Source organism: Stenella coeruleoalba (assembly GCF_951394435.1).
Source record: "Stenella coeruleoalba genome assembly, chromosome: 4".
Classification (NCBI taxonomy): Eukaryota; Metazoa; Chordata; class Mammalia; order Artiodactyla; family Delphinidae; genus Stenella; species Stenella coeruleoalba.
In genome coordinates this window covers 148,173,712-148,190,749 of record NC_137149.1, presented here as the reverse complement: position 1 = coordinate 148,190,749, position 17,038 = coordinate 148,173,712, and the positions used below count along the sequence as shown (strand labels likewise).

The window sequence follows — 17,038 nt, the reverse complement described above, 5'->3', positions numbered from 1 at the left end:
CTCTCACTTTTTGTTGAAAAAACTTTAGTTGTAATACTGTTTTTCACTTATTTTATAGCTAACATTATTTGTATTGTTACATATTGTTATTAGTAGAACTTTTTAACGGCTACATAATACTTCCACAAGGCAGAAAGCATAGTGTATTTTTTTTTTAAGAATTTTTTTTTGATGTGGACCATTTTTAAAGTCTTTACTGAATTTGTTACAATATCGCTTTTGTTTAATGGTTTGGTTTTTTGGCTGCGAATCATGTGGGATATTAGCTCCCCAGCCAGGGATCGAACCCACACCCCCTGCACTGGAAGGAGAAGTCTTAACCACTGGACTGCCAGGGAAGTCCCAGAAAGCATGGTTTTTAAACGTTCCTTTACTCTCAGAAATCTAGGTTCCTTCTAATTTTTGCATATTACAAATGATACTGAAATGAATAGCTTGTGTGAAAATTCTCTGTATTTGAGAATATTTTCTCAGGATAAGTTCCCAGTAATTGAAAATTACATTTTCAATCCAAGAATATAAGTTGCCTAAATGGATATGTAACAGTATATTTTGCTAATATCTTGCATGTACAGTTTGAAGGAAGAGGTTGCAGATTTTGGAAAAAATAGTGATGGGTTTTATTTAGATCCATCTAGTAGAGGTATTTCCAGGAAACTTAACTGCAGTCATCCAGGAGATATTCTAGATTTGTCAAGAAGGACTCACGAATAGGCCTGCAGTGACGTTGCTTAAGAAAATTTAGCAGTAAATGTGAATATCTTATCACAGTTAACAGCATCAATCACAGTTCTGCGGGCTCAAATCATTTTCTTTTTCTTCTTTCTTCTTACCAAATTTCCCATCAAATTTGATTCATTCATGGGATAAAATGAAACTGATTCAACTAAACTATTTCATGCGAAGATTAAGTGATAACTTCACATTACCATTTTTAGCATTAAAAACTCAGAACAATTTCTGCATGTGAGGAGAGGATAATTCATACCACATAAATTACTTTCTCATTTGCTTTATTGTACCATCTTTCATATTAAAAATAAACAACACAGGCGTCTATCCACCACTGGACCGATTTATAACACTCTAATGATATTTTGCAATTATCTGTTTATGTATCTTTTCACTGAACTGGGAGGCAATGTGAGTCCCATAAAGATAGAATCAGTATCAAGATCTCTGGCCTTGCTTCCTCCCTTCCTTCCTCCAGCTGTGCCCTGGGCTCTGAGAATTCAGTGGTGACATAAATTTTCTGCTTCCCTAGAGTAACTGTTCTATTGGGGAGGAGAGATGAAGTAGACAAAGAATGCATGAAGAAGATACTCAGATGCTGGTAGAGACTATGAAGGGGATGAACAAGGTCCCGTGCAGGAGAGTGACTGGGTGGGCTGGGCAGGAAGGACACTGCTGAGGAAGTCATGTTTGAGTGAATGGATGAGATTTAAAGGCATGGACTGAATGAGATCACTTCAAGAGAGCAAGGAGGGTGATGTGAAATGGAAAATTTAGAAAATCTGTCTTAACACATGTTCTTGTGAAGGAAACAGAAAAAGATGGTGGAAATTGGAAGGAGATATGGACCTAAAAAGCAGTCATTGTATCTATCGATATCTATCTATGTAATCTGTCTATTATCTATCCTCATCATCCACCTATCTATCAAATCTACCTACCTACCTATTGTTTTCTTCTTTTACTTGTGGTAGGAGATACTGGAGCAGTAGAATTGCTAATAGAGATGATCCAATAGAGAAAAAAGGCTGACGCGGGATATTGAGAGTATAAGTGCAGAACAAAATGTCCTCAGGGGCCTGAGGGGCGGAGTCAGTGTGAGGCTGGAGTGGCTGTCCTGAAGAAGGGGCGTGGCCACCTCAAGCGATGCCAGCTCAGGACGGAGACGGAGGGAGGGTGGAGCTCGGTAGTTTTCGGTGGAAAGGTCAGCCGGTTCTGTCTGTTGGCATCTATTTTCTTGGCGACCGGGAAGGCAGGGGAGTCAGCAGGAGAGAAAGAGAAGTGTATAGAAGAAGGTATAGAATAGTCACTTTTGAGAGTGGAAGAACCAAGTTACTGAAGAAAGAGGAGGATTATTTGGAAATGCTGAGGTCCTGTTTCGGATGCGTGGTCAAAAATTTTAGTGTCACAAAATCAGTGTGATATGTCATTTTCCCCCCAGCCTCACTGTACTTCTGTTACCTAAAGACTGAAAAATACTGAATAACAGAAATTTCCTCAGCCGTAATTAAAGCTTTTACGTTACAATGGGATTTATCATTATTGACAGCAGCATCGAACGTAGATAAATGACAATATATACACATGCCATAATAATACTTATCCAGCCCCTGACCATGCCTAGTGCACATGTATTGATAGTAGTTTTTTTCTGCTTCGCCCCAGGCTCCTAAAATAATCCTGCTGCCCCACTGGGATCTGAATACCATAAGCTTGTAACCAGGACTATCATAGATTATTGAAGCCTGAGGGGACCTAGAAATCATGAAGTTTGGTTGTTCTTCTAATTGAGTATCATAATCACTCAAAAGATCACTGCAGATCTATGTGAACATCACTAGGGTGGAATTAGAGATTAAGGGTCCCCCAAATGATCAGTGTTCTTTCCATATTGCCAGGTGAATCTCTCATTAGACAGTAGAGAAATATTGATTTGTTAATTTCATAATTTCCCATATCACCAGGTCAGGCCATAAAGTGATGCTCTAATGAGAAACTAGTTAGAAAAACAAAAACAAAAGTGAAAACCTCAACACAATTATTATGAAAAGTCTCACCTGAAATAGATGAGATGTTAATATCATTGAAAATGTTTAGAATCAAAGGGACAGTTCATAGTTCCAATATTCCATACTACTCCTCTTACATTCTTAGGTTCCTAGAGATAGAAATTGTGCCTAAATTCTTGGACCCTGATACGGTATGTATGGTGGGCAACTGGAATCTTGATTGCCAGTGTACAGTGAGCCTCTGAATTTTCTCCCATTCTTATGAAATGTGTGTGGTACTTTTCAGTATACTTCTGCTCTGACCTATGACGCCGTTCAAGTGATGACCGAAGCTTTTCGAAACCTACGGAAGCAGAGAATTGAAATCTCCCGAAGGGGGAATGCAGGAGACTGTTTGGCAAACCCAGCTGTGCCCTGGGGACAAGGGGTAGAAATAGAAAGGGCCCTCAAACAGGTCAGTCACTGAAAATGATTGTAATGTGACTTAACGATGGCCACTACTTTTTCCTGCTGAATTAGTCATTCTTGTTTTATCCCTTCTGTTTTATAAAGAGGGAGTATTATTTCCTAACTACACAAAGGTAGGTTGAAGAGCAGAAACCTAATAAGTGTCATTTTCTTGACTTGCATCCCGGGAGAGTCATCTGGTCAACCACTCTGTATCTGGTGGAAGTGAATTTATAATTGTGCTCCTTTCCCATTTCCTCATTAGGTGCAGGTTGAAGGTCTCTCAGGAAATATCAAGTTTGACCAGAATGGAAAAAGAATAAATTATACAATTAACATCATGGAGCTCAAAACGAATGGGCCACGGAAGGTAAATCATTAGTGAATTGAAGGCATTCTCTCTGTGTGAGGAGGTGAGTTAGTGAACCCATCACCTCATCTTCCAGAATCCTGGAGACATATATTCACATAGCTGGATTCAACCACTTCCAGAAACATATATTTTAAAATATGTTTTCTAAATAAACTGTATTTATTTCTGGTAAGTAATCCTGAAATGTAATTTTAAGATATAATAAATAAAACTGTTATACTTTTTTTTTTAGACAGAGGTAGAAAAAGAGTTTAATGAGAAGAAAAAGAACCGTTCCTGAAAGATTATGGTTCAAGAGACCAAACATAGCTGGTGCAAATGTGGATGTAACTGTTCAAGTCAACATTTTTTTTCTTCTGTTGTGGCTGAAATGCCACTGTTTGGATTTTATTTATGTTTCTATATGATCACTCCCACACAAATTACCCTTAGAGAGTATGAAAAGTGAACACGAAGAGACAAGCCGTTTCTAAGAATTGTTTTTGTTTGTTTATTTTTATAGTCTCTTTCTATTGCTATTAGATTCACGTGCATAAAAGGTACATCTCTGTTTAGAGCAAGCCTAGTTAGCATAGGTGTGATTTCAGATTCAAACATGGGTTTGAAAATAACTCAGTGCTTTGCCAGCAGGAAGGTCCTATGTCCAGGTGCCCACCTTCTGTACCCTTTTGCAGATCGGGTACTGGAGCGAAGTCGACAAAATGGTTGTTACTCTCACCGAACTCCCTTCTGGAAACGATACTTCTGGGCTTGAGAATAAGACTGTGGTCGTCACTACAATTTTGGTAATTAGCTACCTATGCCTCTGTTTTGCGTTCTTTTTCTTAAGAAAAATATCTGTCAACTGGAATCGCTGCTTATATTTAGGAGAATAACTGATACAGTGATGCTTCTGAATGTTTTAGTCATTCGCTGCATGCTCATTCTGTCAGAAGGACTCACAAACACGAGCAACGGCACTCAGAATACGTCTTATCCTCTTCAGGACTGAACTTCGGCTCCACAGATAATTGGTAACCTGGTGCTCACGTGGGTGAACACCTAGGGCAAGCCTGGAACAGCCTTCCTTGTATTCCTCCCATGTTTTACCTTTCCACTCCCACACAATTCTGGGTCCGTTCTGTCCTTAGATTTGTTCCATGGTTTAATAATGTTGTCAACTTCTCTATATTCGTACGGAAAGGTGAACTCCTGAAAGACAAGGGTGATCTCCCTTCCTTTTAACCCCGAGTCTCAACACAGTAGTTGGCACATAGCTAGGGCTAAGTGGATGTATATTGGCTGGATGAGACAAAATTGAACTGGATCCTGAACGTCGAGGCTTTGGATAGATGGACGGCAGATGTCGATTATGACAAGAAGAAACTGTTGGGGAAATGAAATGGAGGAAATACGTGATTTTGCAGCAAAACAGTCTGATTTCGTTTTACTAAGTTGTGATGTAGTGAATTTGTGAGATTCATTATGGTAACAATATTGAGAAGCAAACATAGGTTAACAAGGGATTTGGATAAGAACATTGGTTGGCACTTGGAAAAGTCTTAATAAATGTAAGCTAGACGTTTGAGGATTTTTGCCTCAATCATGCCACTGAGAGGAGGCATCTCACTGAACCCCAAATATCCTCAGTGCCACTTTCCAGTGGAGAAAATTTGGGGGCTGGTGTTGAGTCACGTTTTCATGCTTCCTTTTTATGGTGTTCACAGGGGGCATGCTACTCCCTAGCTATCCGTGTAGCGTAATTCTAGGATATTCTATCTCAAAGAGCAAGTGCGCTCTCAAGTCTGAGAGGGTAGATTCCATACGTCACTATGGCAACGACTCTTTGAGTCTGGGCGTCACTGATCATGGACCCGATTTCCACAAGAACCTTATCCTCGAACTCGTAGTGGCACAGGGTTTTGGGTGAAGGCTGGTTCTTTGGAGTCAGGGGAGCCCTAACTTAGAATAAGAGAGTGGTGGATCCAGAGTTGACTAAAACAGATGTTAAACCACATTATTCCTCTCTAAATACTAGGATTACAAGCACCACAAGGGGACATACTAACAGTTTGTGCTTTCGAGTCTCTTGTTTACTTTGGTATGGCCAGGTGCCAGCCATGTGCATGAAATATAATGAAAGATAGATGAGGACCTTTGATCAGAAGCATTATGCTTCATTTTTTCCCAGTCGTATTTTCCACTATCTGTATTCTACAACATCTCTGGCTTACAGGTAATAATTAAACCAGAAGATTTGAGTGGATGCGAGTAGATCGGGAACACAGTTGTTTTGATCAACCAGAGCCCTTTCTTTCCATATAGGAATCTCCATATGTTATGATGAAGAAAAATCATGAAATGCTTGAAGGCAATGAGCGCTACGAGGGCTACTGTGTTGACTTGGCTGCAGAAATAGCCAAGCATTGTGGGTTCAAGTACAAGTTGACCATTGTTGGGGATGGCAAGTATGGGGCCAGGGATGCAGACACGAAAATTTGGAATGGGATGGTTGGAGAACTTGTATATGGGGTAAGTACTGCGCTTCTCAAAGGTAAAGTCATTACGTTTGAACTCTTGTTGAGAGAATGCTTGCCTTCCATGCAAAGTACCAATGTCTGAGATGGCGGGTTTCCCACATTGCTCTAGGAATGCTGTGTTATTTCCTTGTGCACATTTGAAGATGAAGGATGAAGTTAGAAGCAAATGTGCAGATGGAGACAGGCATCTCACCTGTCTTGAAGCCTATGGGCCATATGCATTGTTCAGAGTTTGCCACGGCATAGAGGCAGATGTACTTATCGTAATCAAGCCAGAAGGGTGTACTCTGTATTTATAAACAGGAGGGATGTTTGGGGAACTAATTGCTTTTCTTCTGTTAAGTATGTACTGGGATGCCACCAGGGAAATGATTATTCCCAGTTTCCTGATGTCCTTCCCTTCCCTTTGATCAGATAACGTAACCACGATTCCTCTCTGACCGTGACTCCTGGTTCTATTATTTTCCTTTGTTTCCCTTACAGAAAGCTGATATTGCAATTGCTCCATTAACCATCACCCTTGTGAGAGAGGAGGTGATCGATTTCTCAAAGCCCTTTATGAGCCTCGGGATATCAATCATGATCAAGAAGCCTCAGAAGTCCAAACCGGGAGTGTTTTCATTTCTTGACCCTTTAGCCTATGAGATCTGGATGTGCATTGTGTTTGCCTACATAGGGGTCAGTGTAGTTTTATTCCTGGTCAGCAGATTTAGCCCCTACGAGTGGCACACTGAGGAGTTTGAAGATGGAAGAGAAACACAAAGTAGTGAATCAACTAATGAATTTGGGATTTTTAATAGTCTCTGGTTTTCCTTGGGTGCCTTTATGCAGCAAGGATGCGATATTTCGCCAAGGTTGGTTACTCACCTGCTTCAACTTTGTGCATTTTAGGTCTCGAGTGGACATTCATGGTGTTTATGAATTCACTGTAAAGAAGTTAGCAGCCGCCGACTACCTGTCCTAGCAGCGTAAGACTCGTGAGGACAGACTCTTACCGTCGGCGTAAGCCTGTGAAATATTTGAGCAATGTTCTTTGAACGTTGATCCTATATTTCCCTGGTGAGATTATACACACCATGGAGAGGCTGTAAAATGCATAAGGTTCCCATCATTCCATGCCTTCTTGGAGGGGTACCGTGTTTTTGCTGCATATTCTCATTTTACAGTCATCTGTGTTTTGCTCCACAGACCTGTATATGGGAAAATGGGCAACATTACTTACTAACTACAAAAGCGACACAACTCCATTTGCACACATCTCATCTCTCTCTCTCTTTTTTCTTCCCCCCCATTATTAGCTCATGGAAATGACACGAGAGAGATATTTATAAAATTTGTGTTTTTTTTAAAGGTTAGGTTGCTGGGTTAAAAAGAATGTATGATAATATATTTTCCAAGTATCTAGAAATATATAGGTGGGTAATAATGACGACTGATGGTTACAAACGCTTGTGCCATATTGAATAGCAATACACATACAGGTTGGAATAAATTCATACATCCCTATTCTCATTATAATATTTTAATTCCTGCCCTAGAATGCCTAAATATAATGAATGTATCCCAAAACACACATTGCCCTTCTTCATGTCACGTACATGACTAAGAATGGTAGCCATGTCTGGTTCTTCAGAGGAATACATCGTACTTTTCCTAATGAGATTGCTTTCACATGTAAAGCCTATATGATGATCGATCTACCGGCACGTTTTAATTTGGGCTCAATTACCCTCCTTTGAGTCTATGGGTATCTTAATAACTGAGGCAATGGCTTCTTAAATACTATTTCCTTATTGTTAGTTTTTGAGCACTTTGGGGATAAGAAGTGATTAATTTCAAAAACCTATATGTGAAGCTCAAAATTTTGTAGCTTCCGCGATCTTTTCTGTATACTACACCCATCAAGATAAAGGGAATGTATCATGTATGCAGAAATTATCAACGACCTACTTCTCAGATAGCAGGGCACATTCTTACGAATTTTACGGATCTGAACAATCGTAATTCCATCAAATTCCCTGTGGCTTCTGTATGGAACTGCACTAAATTAGAACTATATCAATGGTACTTGCATTGCATATAGAGAGAGATATATAATTTTAATGTATAGCATATAATAATAATTATTACATACTATATATATATATATATAATTATGACCTCTGACAAAACATATAAGATTCATAGTTTCATCTCTATAGTTGATCTGATTGAACTTAAAGGCATAAAGAGAAGTTTCTAATGATGAAGGAGGAAAATACTAACCAGATTGGAATCTCAGAGAACACTGTGGCTCATAATAATAATGAAGTGATTCATCTTTGGTAAGAAGGCTCTTGAAGTATGATGTTACCATAGTCCTGAGATATCAGGCAGTTATCCTAAGGTTCCACAAACTATGCTCTGCCTTTTGAATCAGCAGGAGAAGCATGTGAAGGTTCCTTAGGACACAGGACATATCGACCTGGGTTCCCATCGATGGACCCAGGTTTGTTTGCCCCGCTCCTCATGCACCAGGGCTCTGAAGGTTCTGGCCTCCAGTGCTTGTCTAGGAGCAGAAAACATATTGACATATAGGAGCTGGGGCACAAGGGACATTTAACAATCTGTGTTTTCCCAGGGTCCACCATGACATAGTGACATTCTAATTTTCAACAAGCCTGCTTCCTAAGATATTATCTTTTTTCTTCATTTGTGATTTCTTTCATGAGTCATGACTCACTAAACTTCCACATGTAATCATTTTTATTTCCTGGTAAGATGTATCAATTTTAGATAGCATATTTTTCCTTGTTAGCATTTTTTTGGCCACAGAATAGATATCAATAGATATATACATATATATATAAGCAAAATTCACTTCATTAAAATTTTCAAGCACATGTATCTTTCACTTTATGGTATACGTGCATTTACCAATTGAACTTACTACCTAATATTGGGAAATTCAAGGAGTTTTTTAAATGAACCACACTATCATTTTTTAGAATGCAATGATGGTAACTCTAGATTAGGAAAGAATAGAGCAGCTTAGTACCTAACAAATCTTAATAATAATGTATGAAATCCACAGATCACTTTAGAGATGCTCTTTGTATATTTTAAACGATATTTATCAACTTTTTCCAAGTAAAATATGGTATGGAACTCTATTATTTATATGAGTAGAACACATTTAAATTTTAATATAGAATGGTTTATTGAACTGAATTGGTCATTGCCTGAAATTAAGTTTAGAATACGTTAACTGTAGTTTTGTGGAGACTAGGACCAAAGAATTATGAGAGCAAAACGTTGTAAAGTTGACTCTTATTCTCCAGTTTTCTTCTTCTTTTTTTCCCCCCCAATATCCTGAAAGGATTAAAATGATTAAAAATTTTCATTCTTAAAATAATTATTTAATAGAAATTTAAAAGAAATGGCAGAATATGTGCATTTATTTGCTCCGTTAGTGCAGATACTGAGAGAGGAACGTTTTATTTTTAATTAGAAAAACATTTTTGTCTGTCACCATGAAACATAATACTGAATTTGCTCCTCTGCATAAAATTTCTCAGGAACTCCAGAATCATAATTGATCCTTTGAAAACACTTACAAGTAAATAATAAATTGCTCAAGAATTTTCTGTTTTGAATAATGCACAAGTCAAATAAATTTTGGGGGTTATCTCACACACTGTAAATAAACTGGCATATTTAATTAAATTTACAGCTAGAACAGAATGACTTATAAAAATGATTCTCAAATATATTACAAATAAACCTGAAATGTATAGTATCAAAAGCAATTACCATGCAATCGTTTTGTTTTAAGGGCTGTGAGTAGGCAGTTACTGAATCTACCCTCTTCAGTACAGGTTACATGTCATACAATTATACCTTCCATTGTGATGGAATAAATAGTGAACATTTTGAGAGTGGCTGTGTCTACATAGGGTTTTTCCAAAATCAAAATGTATTTAATATCCTTTTCAGAATATAAGTGAGACTTGTTTAACTTTTTTCCATTCTATCATATTTGTTTCATTCTTTGCAACTCTTAGAGACTGGTAAAGGCTCTTAATTATATTATTATTATTTTTTCATTGCTTGTGTGCTCTCTCTCTTTTTCTCTTTTATTTTAGCTGCAGATGTTTTTATCTAAAAAATCTTTACTTTTAACTTCACCCCTTTTCTTGACTGCTTGAGTAGTTTATTCTACAAATACGATCTAATAATTTGATGTAGTGTCTATGTTTCATCAAAAATATTTCTTGTTATTAATTGTCAGGAGGTTTAGTTTAGGTCATAAATTGGCACATTTTCATGATTTAAATTTTTAGAAGTGTTACCTCTTCACTGTAGAAGGTTTAATTTTTAGGCATAACAGAGTTATTAACAAAAAAGAAAAAGTTATTATACTGGTGTGTTAATACTACTGAAATACCATTATATGTAGAACCTCACCAAATCTTACCAAATAATACCCTATGTATCTCTTTCTGTATCTACATGTCTACATTTATCTACCTAGGGTTTATCTACCAGTAAATTACTGGGAATCAATTAAGCTTTTGAAAAGTATTTTAAGTAAGAATTTATGGTCACAGGAATATTGTTATTATATTTCAACTAGGAATTTATATCTTGGCAAACTTTTACATGTCTAATTTGTTCTCCTTGAGTTTTCTTTTTTTTTTTTAAGCAGGAGGCAAAAAGGAACAGGGTCATAGCTGTCCATGCCCTGAAGCATCAGAGTTTTATTCATTAAGAATAATATTTTGTGTCATACTTTGTTTGTAGTATCACTATTTTCCATTTTAATCTTGTACTGTATCTAAAACCTATGTTTCTGCACACACAAGAATACCTAATGAAATTTTGGACCTTTTTTGAGGGTTTTGAAATTCATTGGCTGGATTAAAAGGAGGGTTTCTTCAGGGTTTGAAGCCACATCTGTGGTACATACTCTTTTATTTGTGATATTTGCTTTTGCTTGTCAACATTGTTCTGAGTTTTGCTGTTGATCTTAGATTCTATTGTTCGATTGCTTATGTCATGAGTGGATGAAGTAGTATGAGCATTGGATAGATTATTTGCACATTTCTTGAAATCGATTGTTACGATATTTCATACCATAAGCTCTTTGGCCATGATAACTATGAAAGAATCTCAGGAATCTGAAGTTCTGCCTCTGGCTGTCTCATCAAATCTAGCAAATCTGTACTCCTTGCCCAGAAGGTTTAATCATTTCAAGTGTCATCAACTCGCAGGTATATTGAAAAGTATAAAGCGAAATATTTCCCTATAAATCGATATTTGCATAATACTGCTAACTTGTTTTCTTACGAGGTCATTCATTTCGCTTTACAAATCCATTTCGTACTTGTTATCAGATCCCTGTCCGGGCGCATTGTTGGAGGAGTTTGGTGGTTCTTTACCCTGATCATAATCTCCTCCTACACGGCTAACTTAGCTGCCTTCCTGACCGTGGAGAGGATGGTATCTCCCATTGAAAGTGCGGAGGATCTCTCTAAGCAGACAGAAATTGCTTATGGAACCTTAGACTCTGGCTCCACTAAGGAATTTTTCAGGGTAAGAGATTCTGCTTCCTAACTTCCGATTTTGTTCTTGTAATTAAACTTTGTGCCCCCTTGCCCCTCCTTCCGTGGTCTACACAAAAGTGCTGTGTGCAAGTAACTTCCTTCCCTGTCTCTAATTCTATTTCTGTTTTTTTTTAATTTTTATTTTATATTGGACTATAGCTGATGTACAGTGTTGTGTTACTTTCAGGTGTACAGCAAAGTGATTCAGTTATACATATACATATAATTTATTCTTTTGCAAATTCTTTTCCCATTTAGCTTATTACAGAATATTGAGTAGAGTTCCCTGTGCTATACAGTAGGTCTTTGTTGGTTGTCTATCTTATATATAGTAGAGAGTAGAGTGTATGTTAATCCCAACCTCCTAATTTATCCCACCTGCCCTTTCCCCTTTGGTAACCATAAGTTTGTTTTCTATGTCTGTTTTTAACCTTGACTCTACCCCGCTCCCTCCCCTACCGCTATACTTAGCACTCTCTCTATCCTTTTGTTTGATTCCTGACTCCTTTGGAGAAAAACACTTTGTTGCAAAGAAATCTAGTTTTTAAAAAAAATTGATTGTCTTTTCGGAACAAAATTGAAGCAAAGTATAGTTAAATTTAGGTGATTATTTTTAAAAGAAAAGGATGTTGTACTTCGTTTTATGTTAAAGCATGACTTCCATCTATCTTACATAATTTACAGTTGAAAACTCACTTTCCAATCCGTTATGTTAATTCTAAGTCAGGAAACAGATTGTGTTCATATGTGGAAATTCCAAACTTTCTGTTAAACCCTCCAAGAAAAGGCTAACAAAGGCCTTCAACTTCTCGACTTTTAAAATGGGAATCAACATGTCTATTAAATGTATTTGAGTTTTAAAAGATCTGTGGCCTCATTATGGTCTCTGTTTATGGGCACCAGTCCAGAGGCTGATGTTGGTATAACTTTCTTTCATTATACTATTATCTCTCTATAAGAACTCATTCTATTAAAACGCTTAAATATAGCAGATAAACTTTGGTATTGACATTAAGCCAAACACGGAGCATATGATGATCTCTGATAGTCCATCTTTGGGTGTGCCTAACTTTGAGTGAGATCCAGGCCAGTTTACTTCTGCATTAGGGTTTAGGACTTTCAACTTCCAGCTGAAGTAGTAGACTGTAATTTGAAGACTGTCTCCTTCTGCATTGCCACTGGTCTCTTTTCCAAATAACATCAGTTGTGCTCCAGATATCACGGGAGAAAAAGTGGTGTTGTCGGACGGCTGACAACAGAAAATAACTTGGCTGTACGTGGGGTGGGCAGGACCTTGACTCTTCCACTAGGTACCGCGACATAAGCTGAGAGCGTGGTCCATCTGTCAGCGGGTACTTTGACTTTGATGCTGCGTATGAATGTTGTAATGCAGATTTGTTACTAATGACAATTTACTGCTACTTCTGAAAATAGTTGCAATACTCTTAATATAACACAGTGCTCTAGCCTGATCATAACAGTGGACCTATTAAAATAGATTAGAATATCGCATGATTCTCAATTAGAAGTGTAGTTTGAAACATTTTTAAATTGTGTCCCGATAGGTCTTGCTTCTATTTTACTGGTATATTTTATTGGTGTTCCGCGCTCTTGAAGTAAATGAGCCCTGTGAATGAGGCAGAGGCTTGTCAGATCATATGGTTTACTTAGTACTCCTTATATTGACGAAAATAACCTTAATTGTTTCCAGACACTGTCTGTTGAGAGTTACTCTCGTTAGCTTGTTTGGACAACAAGAGGACCAACTGTTCTCAGCAACTGCACTTTCAGGATCTCAGAGCTTTTCAGTGTACCTGAACTCGATCATAGAAACACGCGCCTTAATCAGCGGGATGCCAAGATTTCATGATTAGAATATGCAAATTCCCCAGGAGACGGGGTGAGAAGGCTGTGTGACTGTGGGCAAAGGATCTGCTACTCTTGTGTTTCTGCTCAGTAACCCCATGGAGACCATGGTCCCCACGTGCAGCGCACACACACACATGCACGCGTGCACACACGCTGACATATCTGTGGGGTGCCACTCGCCTATGTAGGATTGTGGTGCTTTCCTTCCCTAGAATAATAGAGAAGTGATGTGAGTATTTAGGCAACCTGATAACCTTTATGAGTATAGTTTCCCAAAGCAGTTTCTTATGCGTCATCTCTGACTCTCACAGTATTTCTGTCTGATAGTTGGGGCGATCACTTTTGTTTGCATGTTGTGCGTTATTAAATTTAAGCTCGGATACATGTGAGGACTTGACCAAATTCCAGCAGATAACAAGTGTGCTGAGGACTTTTACTCCTAAAGAGTGCTTTCCGTACACTGTTTTTCCTTCCTTCCTCCGGATTTACTTTGCTGCTCTCCTGCTGTGTTTCGGTCACCTCCGTGTCGGCGTATGTCACGTTAGAGGATTATCATGGTGGAAATCCAGACGGGGCCTCACAGTTCCTCTCAATATACCTTCAGAAGGAATTGTTGATGCATGACCTTGGCTAGGTCTCAGTGCTATAGCAGAGCAGTCAGCTACTCCTTATCTAGAGAAAGAAGGTGTGGGCTCAAAAGTACTTAAAAACCACACTGTTCATTCTGTTTGTACCAGTGAAGGGAGGCTAATGGAAGAGCACACATCGCCAAAGTGAATAGGAGCATGCCTGTTAATCCCACCGTTAAAACATGGCATGGCTGTGATTTGGGAAAGTATGTACAAAAGGTATGTTTCTTTAAAAGTTGGATTAAATAAAAAGGTGCTGCTAAATTGAGTACTTTTGAATAGTTTTTCTAACTGTATTAATGTTGGATAATTGGGTACCACGGTGACAATAGTGAGGGCAATCTTAATTGTGCTTCTGACTCTCTGAGGTGTTTCCAGAGATACTCTGGCTTGCAGCAGTAGCCATCGCATCTCATACCTTTCCCCACAGAGTTTATTGCTTTAGTATATGGAAATTGAGTAACAAATTCCTTTTTGTAAAAAAAAGAATTTCTCTTATAGAGCGTTATTCTAAACGTATTGGATGAGCTGGAGCTAATTCATAGACATTATAAAGGCCAAATATCATTGATTTTCATTGATTTTCATTTTTCCCCTTAAAACCTAGGTTATATTCTACAATCTGTCTATTAGCAGTAGTCTGGTTGAATTTCTAAGCTTACGGTGGAAAGAGGCGCAAAGGAAATGCTCCTTGCTTCTGTTCCTAAAATTAACATTCACCACACACTTGGGTCGTCCTCTGTCTCAACTGTCCTCTAACCTCAGGGGCGTTTGGGGCTCCTGGAAGGTGGGTGCAGGACAGGGTGAGTGATGGGAGATTGACCATCGTGGTGCCTGATCCTCCAGGAGTGGGGATGCAGAGGGAGTGGGCTGGCCCCAGACTGAGGACAGGTACTGTGCTTTTTGTTCTCTGGCCGTCTCTTATATTTAATACTTACTCTAATGCCCGAGACAGCTCATTACACGTGGAAGACACAACTTTTACCAGTTGCTAATACTTAACGTTCTAACAGTTATCTTATGTTTCCTAATGTGGCTTCATTTGGCGTTACTGATAGTTTTTTGTTTCTTATGCTGTTTATGAAGAGGGGTTTTATCATTTATATTATTATAAACTTTCTACTATCACAGTGTCTATCAGAAAGTCAACTTTCTGATTTTATCACAGCAGGAGCTTTGGATTTAGCCATTGGAGAAACTGATTGGAGAAGGTGGTCACTGTCTGAATTTTAAAGATGTATAACTAACTAAAAGATGGAAAAATAACTGGTTTAAGACCATTTAGAGATTAAAGGGCCAGTTTTAAAACAGAATTCGGAGTTCTGAGAGCCTAGTCTTTTGTCCCAGTATTAACTAATGATACATTAATGATAATTAACTAAAGATACATCTTTGAAGGGATGAAAGCATCTTATATCAAATTATAAGAAGAATATTTCATCTCATTTATAGGAATCTGTTTTGTCATCGTTAGGATGATAATTACTCAATTTAAATCTAAAGATTTTTTAAATCAGATTTCAGGTACATAATTTAATAATTATGGGTTATATTAATTTTTTTTTTTTTTTTTAGCGATACGCGGGCCTCTCACTGTTGTGGCCTCTCCCGTTGCGGAGCACAGGCTCCGGACGCGCAGGCTCAGCGGCCATGGCTCACGGGCCCAGCCGCTCCGTGGCATGTGGGATCCTCCCGGACCGGGGTACGAACCCGCGTCCCCTGCATCGGCAGGCGGACTCTCAACCACTGCGCCACCAGGGAAGCCCTATATTAATATTTTTTTAGGGAAGTCAGCGTGGGTGCATTAGTTTTAGAATTCCAATTTCAGCTGTAAATTTTCTAATTTAAAAATCTGTATGTTCTTTAAGTGATACTCGGTAAAACAAATATGAATGGAATATTTACTTTGTTGTGCTAGAGAGAGGAAATAGGGGACAATCTTGTAACCAACAAGAGGTGTGAGGAAATAGACCCTGCATCTTCCTCTTCCAGAGTTTTCTGCTCTCGGAACCCGTGTACATCCTCATATAGAGTGAAAGGTAAAGTCTGACTCACTTTGGAGCTGCTGTTCTTGCCTAATTATAGCGCCACTGTAACACACCTATAATTAAGAAAGAATTAGGCTATCAGTTATACACCACTAATTTTAGACTTTCACATTTTGATAATTTCTTCTCTCAATAAAAGAGGACAGATCTTGAATTAGATGAGCAGAAGATGATTTTGTAAGAACTATGTGCATTATTTTCCTACAGAAACTTAGATGTGGGGAATAGAAAATGGCTTTATAAATAAACCTACCATTGGCCTGTCAATCCATGAAACAGAAGTATTAACTTGCGAAAAGGAAGTACTTCATGCCTATCCTAAATCCCCCCACTGCAATCTGTGTATCTTACTCTGTGTGTCTCTGAGTAAGTGGTCTCCTTTAATTATGCTGGCGTTGGAAGGAAGAGATTCTAAAATATGGTCAAAATAAAGGTATTCCCCTTCTCATTAAGTGAAGTTAATTATGCCGTTCTCAGAAGATTGATTTAGTCAGATAAGAATCCATATTGTTGTTATCCAGCATTGTAGACTTTTCACAGAGTTTCCAGAGAGTATAAATGATAGATAAAACATAGTATTAATGCAGGTGTGCCTTACCTGACTGAAAAGACTGGTTTGAAATTTTCCTTTACCATATAATAACCACAAATACAAGAGAATTACAACAATTTATCCTTTTAAAGACAGCAACCTTTTTTTTTCAATTCCTTCTCTAGCATAAGATACACTTATTTACGTTACTATATAAAATATTGATTGCAATATATTTGTAAATAAAAATGTTTTAGCCATTATAGCAGCTTCTGTATAGAGCTGGATTAAGTGC

The 17,038-nt window shown here is 38.1% G+C and overlaps 1 protein-coding gene across 2 annotated transcripts in view; it reads left to right on the top strand.

Moving 5' to 3' along the window:
- The window catches only part of GRIA2 (glutamate ionotropic receptor AMPA type subunit 2), a 149,011-nt gene that overhangs the window by 111,516 nt on the left and 20,457 nt on the right, over positions 1-17,038 (top strand). For both annotated transcript variants that reach the window (XM_079921036.1, XM_079921035.1), the window contains exons 7-12: positions 3,028-3,195; positions 3,454-3,558; positions 4,236-4,346; positions 5,866-6,072; positions 6,564-6,934; positions 11,456-11,654. In XM_079921036.1, coding sequence (XP_079777162.1) covers positions 3,028-3,195; positions 3,454-3,558; positions 4,236-4,346; positions 5,866-6,072; positions 6,564-6,934; positions 11,456-11,654 — 1,161 coding nt within the window. The remainder of the gene's footprint in view (positions 1-3,027; positions 3,196-3,453; positions 3,559-4,235; positions 4,347-5,865; positions 6,073-6,563; positions 6,935-11,455; positions 11,655-17,038) is intronic.